This window comes from Selaginella moellendorffii, unplaced genomic scaffold (assembly GCF_000143415.4).
Source record: "Selaginella moellendorffii unplaced genomic scaffold, v1.0 SELMOscaffold_201, whole genome shotgun sequence".
Classification (NCBI taxonomy): domain Eukaryota; kingdom Viridiplantae; phylum Streptophyta; class Lycopodiopsida; order Selaginellales; family Selaginellaceae; genus Selaginella; species Selaginella moellendorffii.
In genome coordinates, this window is record NW_003314461.1 from 24675 (window position 1) to 32671 (window position 7997).

The 7997-nt window shown below is 40.4% G+C and overlaps 2 protein-coding genes across 2 annotated transcripts in view; both read left to right on the forward strand.

The window, feature by feature from the left end:
- LOC112343774 (protein CASP-like) overlaps positions 1–3234 on the forward strand; it is a 3955-nt gene extending 721 nt beyond the window's left edge. Inside the window, exons 2-20 of the mRNA XM_024667802.1 lie at positions 5–49; positions 117–266; positions 321–409; positions 465–574; positions 625–719; positions 772–830; positions 890–1055; positions 1108–1200; positions 1252–1380; positions 1436–1555; positions 1603–1683; positions 1740–1853; positions 1901–2044; positions 2097–2198; positions 2251–2330; positions 2377–2469; positions 2522–2629; positions 2691–3078; positions 3153–3234. Of these exons, the coding sequence (XP_024523570.1) occupies positions 5–49; positions 117–266; positions 321–409; positions 465–574; positions 625–719; positions 772–830; positions 890–1055; positions 1108–1200; positions 1252–1380; positions 1436–1555; positions 1603–1683; positions 1740–1853; positions 1901–2044; positions 2097–2198; positions 2251–2330; positions 2377–2469; positions 2522–2603 (1752 nt within the window). The 3' untranslated portion in view covers positions 2604–2629; positions 2691–3078; positions 3153–3234. The remainder of the gene's footprint in view (positions 1–4; positions 50–116; positions 267–320; positions 410–464; positions 575–624; positions 720–771; positions 831–889; positions 1056–1107; positions 1201–1251; positions 1381–1435; positions 1556–1602; positions 1684–1739; positions 1854–1900; positions 2045–2096; positions 2199–2250; positions 2331–2376; positions 2470–2521; positions 2630–2690; positions 3079–3152) is intronic.
- LOC9648381 lies at positions 2765–4294 on the forward strand. The gene has a single exon (XM_002994212.2). It carries the CDS (start codon positions 2779–2781, stop codon positions 4198–4200), a length of 1422 nt encoding a protein of 473 aa, XP_002994258.2. The 5' UTR covers positions 2765–2778; the 3' UTR covers positions 4201–4294.
- Positions 4295–7997: the final 3703 nt, after the last annotated feature.

The following is a 7997-nucleotide window of genomic DNA, read 5'->3' on the forward strand; positions in this document are numbered from 1 at the left end:
AAAGCTTTTTGAAGCTCCTGATCCAGCTCCTCTACTCGAGCATGCTACTGTAAGTGTTTTTTTTTCCTTTTGCGTTTATGTCTAATGAAACAAGGCGATTTTTATCCGCGATTTAGACGTCGACGGCAAGAGTTTCGGAGCTGGAGTCGGAGAACAGGAAAATGCGGCAAGAGCTGGAAGAGTTTAGGACTGAAGCTGCTCATTTAAAGAACCAACAAGCCACATTGCGCAGGCTAGAGGAAAGGAACAGGCAGCTTGAGCTACAAGTGAGTCACTAACGTTTATAACGGCTTCTTATTATCTTGTGGAATCATTTTCAGATGGAAGAAAAGGTAAAGGAGCTTGTGGAAATGAAACAGCGCAATCTGGCCGAGGAGAACCAGAAGATTCTTGAAGTTCTCAAGGAAAGGTATGGTATTGGCGACGTAGTTTCTAGTATCTGACTCTATATGCATCACTTGCAGAGAAAGCTCTCTTCAGGAACAGTTACGGGCTGCGCACGATAGCGTGCAAAGTATGCAGCGGTTGCACGAGTTTGGACAGAGCCAGTTGTTTGAGCTCCGAGCACAATCTGGTTCGTGAGTTTTTCTACCTTGCCTATGCTGAATCTCTTGGTGTTTGCAGAGGAAGAGCGTGCAGCAAAACAAGCGGAACTTACTCTCTTAAGTGACGAGGTTGAAAGAGCTCAAAGCCGCTTATTAAGTCTTGAGCGAGAGAAGGTATGCCCACAGCGTTTATAACCCCGCCTACAGTTAACTTAATACTTATTAGGATCATTTACGTTCTCAATTGCAAGCTGCTGGTAGCCAAGAAGAGGAACTCAAAACAAGGTGCTAGCCCTCTAGTCGATGCAAGCTTCATCTGTTTTATGATATGCTTATTTGAGCAGGCAAGACATGGACACGAGTAACACGTTGGAAGCTTCTTTGGACGCAAAGGAAAAGATCATCTCCGAGCTGCATGCGGAACTTCGTAATTTGGAATCTGCACTTTCAAATCAGAAGAATGAACACATTGCAGAGATCAGAAAGCTAAATGCCTACATTCATGATAAGGTACCTGTTAAACTATGTCGTCATGGTTTATTTACGTGTGTTGCACTGGCAGGAAAACACGCTGCAAAATTTGCAAAAGGAACTTGCAGAGAGACCTACATCTAAACAGTTGGATGATCTTAGGAAGCAAGTGAAAATACTTCAGGTATTTGTTTAGTCTTCTGCACGTGAAACTTAAATGAGTCACATTTGTTAGGCGGTTGGATACAATTTAATCGAAACGGAAGACTGGGATGCTGCAGCGCAAGGACAAGAGATAAGTAAACTTGAAAGCTTACTATTGGACAAAAACCGGAAGCTGGAGCATGAACTTACACAAATCAAGGCATGTTCTCTGGATTGCAACTTGTTGACTTTTCCTTCTGACGATGTTTAACTAGGTACAACTTTCTGAAAGGAAAACTGCACAAGATACCGCTGAAGGAAAAAGCAAAGAGTTAGAGGCGGAGGTTGAACGGCAACGAAGGCTTATTTCAAAACTTGAAGAAGACATATTAAAGGTCTGACGTGCAAAGCATAAGCTCCTGATATTTTCTTTTTCTTTCAGGGTTACAATTCCACTGACAGAAGGGCGAACAAGATAGATGACTGGGACTTATCAGACTCAGGAATTACCGATCTTATTGAGGTAATGAGCTTTTAGTCCTCTGCCGCTGTCGCTTTTATTCATTTGTATACGGACAGCATGGGCACAACAGTCAAGCAGCGGGAAACCAGTTTCAAGAACCAAACTCCATGCTGGAAGTAATCTGTAGCCAGCGTGATCGTTTCCGCCAAAGGCTAAGAGAATCAGAAGAGGTAGTTGTAATAGTATCATCTTAGTGTCCTTTACCATTTCTTTGCAGGAGCTAAGACAAACAAGGGATAAAAACGCTGTCCTTTTAACAGAATTAAACAAGTGCAAGGCGGACAACTTAAAGCTGTATGAGAAAATACGTTATATTCAAGACTATACGAAGGAACGTCCTCTTTCTAGAGGAACCAAGAAGGTTTTCCATAATTTTTTACTCTTTTTTTGTCTAATGTTTACACGTAATTCAGAAAATCGATGATCTGGAAGGTGGCATGGTCTCAGATATTGAATCGAAGTACAAGAAAATTTACGAAGATGACATAAACCCTTTCGCTGCGTTTTCAAGAAAGGTAGCTATTCCATACTTAACATCTATTGTTGCTGATGTCTTGATTTGGAAAGGAAAAAGAACGGAAGTACAAAGACCTGGGGATTAGAGACAAAATTACGCTTTTAAGCGGACGCTTCTTGCTCGGAAATAAGTAAGTCATCTGCGCTGAAACATTTTTCATTCATCCCCTTCTTCAGATACGCCCGGACGTTTGTTTTCTTCTATTCTATCGGACTGCACTTGCTTGTTTTTGCAAGTCTATACAAGTTTTCATCAGTCAGCTATCACAAGTAAGCGGTTCAAAATGTATATCTAATCTAACTGTCATTCTCTGGTTTGTAGTGTTACCAAAGATGCAAGCTTTAGAACCGAAATGTTAAAGAACGCATCCCAATTGTCCTCCCCAGATAACCCCCTACAGTAGTAGACTTCTCGGTTTGTAAATAACGGGTAAGTGTTTGCAGTCTTAAAAGTCAACTTACTAATACTTGCCTTTCAATCTACAACTCAGTTCTTCCAAATCTTGACGATGTTCTCCTGCTTCGATAGCAAGCCAAAGGTGCCTCAAAGCTAAGTGTCTGAATTAGTTCGACATACTTATGTTTTTTTTTTCCTTTTTGTTCAGCATATTAAGTACTGCCGTATGCTATACTCTAGAGAGCTCATTTGTTTCAGAAGAGGCCGCAATGAGCTCCGAATCTCCGAAGTCGGTCGATGGTGTCAAGAGCCGCATTGCTCCATATGGCCTGTGGTTGCTGATTGCGCTTGTGGCTACGAATCTCTTGACGCTCTACACTTTTGCTATTCATCCGGCAAGCGGATCTGAGCTGTTCTACTCGGGAAGCAGAGATACTAGTCATTCAGTCGCGAAGCTCAACGAGGCACTGGACAATCTCGAGGTAACCCAGAGAGAACTTCTTCGAGTGAAGCAGGAGTTAAGTGAGTCCTTATCTCTCCTGGACGCACTGTCCAGAGGCAAAGCAGCAGGGGACAGGCCTAGAGATGGAGATGACTGCCAGTGCTTTATATCCAAAAAAGACGACTTTCCACGAGCAGATGAGTTTCAGAAGCTGGTCACTCCACAGATGCTCCCTCTGGGATTTAGCTCGCAGCTCAAGACCGACGCTCTTACGTCTCCAGTCGGGCACGCCTGCCTGATGCACAAGGAAGATCTGGAAGAGTACATGCAGTACAAAGCTGGGGAGCTTTGCCCCGACGACGAATCTCTCACTCAGAAGCTGCTAACAGGTGGCTGTGAGCCTCTTCCTCGAAGGAGATGCTTCGCTAGATTGCCTGCCGGCTATAAGGAGCCCTTCCCTGTGCCAAAGTCGTTTTGGACTTCTCCACCCGACGAGAACATCATCTGGACCGCCTACACTTGCAAGAGCTTCGAGTGCCTCAATGCCAGGAAGAAAAAGCGTATTTTCGCCGACTGCCTCGACTGCTTCGATCTTGAAGGCAGGGAATCCGAGCGCTGGGCTGGAAGTGCTACTGCTGGTGGTGGCCTGGATCTCTCGATCGAAGAGGTGCTATCGTTCAAGCCCGGGGGCTCCATCCGGATCGGTCTGGACATTGGCGGGGGCAGCGGCACGTTTGCAGTGAGGATGCGAGAGCACAACGTGACCATCGTCACCACGACGCTCAACTTCGACGGGCCTTTCAACAGCTTCATCTCTCTTCGAGGCGTGATCCCGCTCTACCTCACGGTCTCGCAGCGCTTCCCCTTCTTCGACAACACTCTAGACATCGTCCACTCGATGCACGTCCTCAGCAACTGGATCCCGCTGGGGATGCTCGACTTCATACTGTTCGACATCGATCGGATCCTCAGGCCCGGGGGGATCCTCTGGCTGGATCACTTCTTTTGCATCGAGAACCAGCTCAACGAGGTTTACATCCCCATGATCGAGAGGCTGGGCTACAAGAAGCTGCGGTGGACCGTGGGGAAGAAGCTGGATCGTGGGCCGGAGCTCATGGAGAGATATCTTACTGCCGTGTTGGAGAAGCCATTTACCAGGTAGAAAAAAAATGCTAGATGCTATCTGTCACCGAGTGTGCACGATGTGATTTGAAAGCCAGACAGTTTTGAAACGTCCAGACAAGCTTTTCGTTAAAGTCAAGAGGTCTCCAACTTCAGTATTGTCAGGACAATTGGATTAAAAACTTCTGTGATATATGAGAATTTACTAAGAAAATTATTATGAATTAAAAGTTTTAAATCTTTAAAATATTAGAAAATTTTAAAGCAAAAGAGAGTGTAAGCATCAAGAATTCCTTTTGTTACTTAATCCTTATATCACTTTGCTGATGTGATTGGCAGACCATACGGTGACTTCATTTAGACAGCGTGATAGCCAAGTATATATGCAATGCCAATCGTTGATAAATGATGTAGCTATAAGAACATCCTTGGAGAAACCAAGAACGATAAATTTACCGTAGCCTTTGCGGCCTAATTTTTCTTGCACCTTCAATGCATGACACACAAATGGTCTCATGAACAAAAGCAATCCCGGAAAGGAAGTGAGACAGTAGAAAAGAACGCATCTCTTTCAGAACAGACGTGAGAAATATCACAGCAGAGAATTGCAGAAGCTCCAGTATGTCTCAGAATTGGATAACAGCATCAGCATTTGGAAGCTAGAGCAGAAATCCAAGGAATTAATTCAAACAATGTAGATAAAAGAAGATTAAGGAGCTCGCTCCAGTATTACCAGGTAATGCAATGCATCAGGAGGTAAACGAGGCAATTACGAAGCACATGAGGAACATAGAGGACTGCCGCAGGGAATATCATCTTGCAAATAAATTTCCTCCACCACAATCAAGATCACCTTGGATTGCCTCTTGAACTTGCAAAGAATCTGCCTGAGCACCAAGGCATTTAGGATGATAATAAATCGTGGTGGCACACAACAGCCCACTGACGTGGTTTCTCCAAATTTAACTATATGGAACACCCCAGTGATATAAATAGGACTTCCAATATGAAAAAACTATATAAATTACATTATCTAGTTTGGCATATAGTTTTATCGTATGAGGTTTGAAATAATTTTTTAATGATTTTTATAATAGTGCTTTATCTGGATTTAGATATATATTTTTTATATAGTTTATGTATTAGTGTGACAAATACTTTTTAGTATAGTGTCTTACTTTGTTTTTTCATCAAATGCTATATGATTTTTCAAATGATAAAATATCTAGGATTTTATTTAGTTTTTGAAAAATAAATACATATGTGTTTAAGATATAGTTAGTTATATAGTCAATTATTAAATTCACTATGTCGTTTAGAAAAATAATTTTCTTTAATTTTACATATATTTATGATTTGATTTAGCTATATAGTTTTTACATGTTTCCATATATCTCATAAAATATTTCAATGTTTTGAATAATTAACATACTCTCATTTCAGGTTTTTATCACCTATATTCCTATCACCAAATGCCCAACATTTAAAGCATGTCTAGCAAGATACTTTAAATTTTCTTATATTTTGGTTTTTATTTCGCAAGGTAGTTGGTAGAACTTGTCTTTCATCTTGTAAAACTATTTAATATTGTGAAGGGTAACTTCCTTTTCAATGAGTAGCTTGAGGATTCCTTTTAAAATATTTATGTCTAAATTTTTAAATTTGGCCTCACACAAGAACCAAATTAATCATACATATTACTAGCTTAAATGAAAATTAAAATACCTATTTCATCTTTTATAAAGTGTTTAGGCTTGTTTATAGAGGCTTCAAAGTTACCATTCTTTGTTTGCATTCTTCTACAATAAAAATTAGCTTAGAACATATTTAAATATGTTAGAAAGTCTTTATTCACCTCATCTTATACTACAAGGTAGGTTGTTGAGGCTTTTGAATGACACTAGCCTTAGTATTAACATCACTTTCTAGAGCTTTGAATTTATAGAGAAACTATATAGTAAAATATTTAAAACCATACAATAATCTATCTCTAGAAGGGCTTTCAACAATGGGGAGAACATTCTCTCATGCTTTGAAATTTAGCTCAAAACATGAACTTTTTGCCCTAGAATATGGGGAAGAAGGGGAATATACCCCTGCGCTCATGCCCCTTAAAAGTGGAATATTCCAGGGAATCTCACTTAAAGCTCTAAGCCATCTCCTAACAGGTGACCATAAGGAAAAGTCTGGAGTTCTAGATCAAGGGGAAATCACATGGGAAAACTTAACAAAAGAACTAGACACTAAAACAAAAGGAGACAAAAGTGGAGAAAAGAAAAATGAAAATAAAATAAATAAAAGAAAAAAAAACAAAGGAAAAAAATAAACGAGAAGGTGGAAACATAAAATTAAGTCGAAAAACCACTTACCTAGACTCTAACTTAAAGCCTCTTCACCTCTAAAAAGTGCCTCAAACATAGCTCAATTACTCTCAAAGTTCCAAGGGAATGAAGTAATGTAAGTGAATGTGTTACCTGAGAATAGTCACTTCAAGAATGATGGAAGACAACAGTCTAGCAGATGAATGGTAGAATATAGTGATGGCTAATTTTAATGGAGTGATTATGGAGGGGATCTGGTAGCTTGTGAATATAGTCAAAATGGTTAGCAGTATGTGTGCTTGTCGTAGAAGAAGGAAATGCTCACAGTCTTTGAGGGCATCTACTACTAGAGGAATGTGGGATTGGGTCATGCCTAGTCTCTTGTGTGCATCAAGTCCAAATGGCTCTCAAAAATTAATTGCTAAGTGTCTTGGATTTGCCCGTACTTGTGCATTGAGATAATTTTTGTTATATCTTGAGTTTGGCACTTTAGATTTTGCTGCTCCTGGTGTGTCTACTAGGGATCTCTAAAATCATGTATGCATGGTGAGAAAAGTGAAGAAATGTGGATTAGGCAATTGTAGTGAGTGGTAAATAGTGGTGTAGCAAGTAGAGGAATGAATATATTGTGACTGTGAGTGATAAAGAGTGATGTTGATGATAGATGGAGTAAAATCATATGAAAAAAACTTAGGAACCGTGAGTAGCAAACCATGAAATGGATAAGCTCTCAAACAAGAAGAGTTGATGCAGCTTCAAGGTGAAAGCTCAGGCTCATGTTTGCTCCACCTATAGGATCATGTCCTAGAAGAGAGAAGAAAAGAGGTGAAAGAAAAGAAAAAGAAAGAAAAAACAAGGGATAAAAAGAATAATAGAAAAGAAGTTATTGCAAAGATGTGTCCATGAAGCTTCAAACTGTTGTACATAGTATGGAAGGAAGTGTCTCTAAAGTAGTGAACTCAATCCAAAGCACTCATAAGAATCTGGTAGGTAAATGAAGTGTTGGTGGCCATAAAGATGCCATGATCACTGTGGGTGATGCCACCACTAGTATCTTGTGGCTGAAGAGGTCCAATGTGACATCCCAAGGCTGGAAAAGCTTTGGAAAAGAGCTGGGTTGGTGGTGGAGAAAAGGTGCTACTCTCACCACTTTTGGTTGATAAATAATTTGCAAGTTTTTGGCCTGTATGCACCTCATCCATTTATTGTATTAGAGTGTTGTGGACCATGATGGAGGGTTAGAGAAGGTGTAAAGAAAAAGTCATAGCTGAAAATAGCCTCTAAGTCATTACAAATGTGTTCTCATCATTGCTTATAAGGTCACATAGTAAAGTATATGTGCTTTGGAGACTTTTCTGTAAAGGCACAATTAGTACAACATCACAAAATGTTGGGTCAATCTCAAGTGAAGTGGCCTCATCTAGTGGCCAAGGCTGCATCTCTACCTCATTTGGATGGGCTTTGTTCTCCACAAGCTTAGAAGCTATTGTTTTTACTTGAAAACTCATGTGAAGTT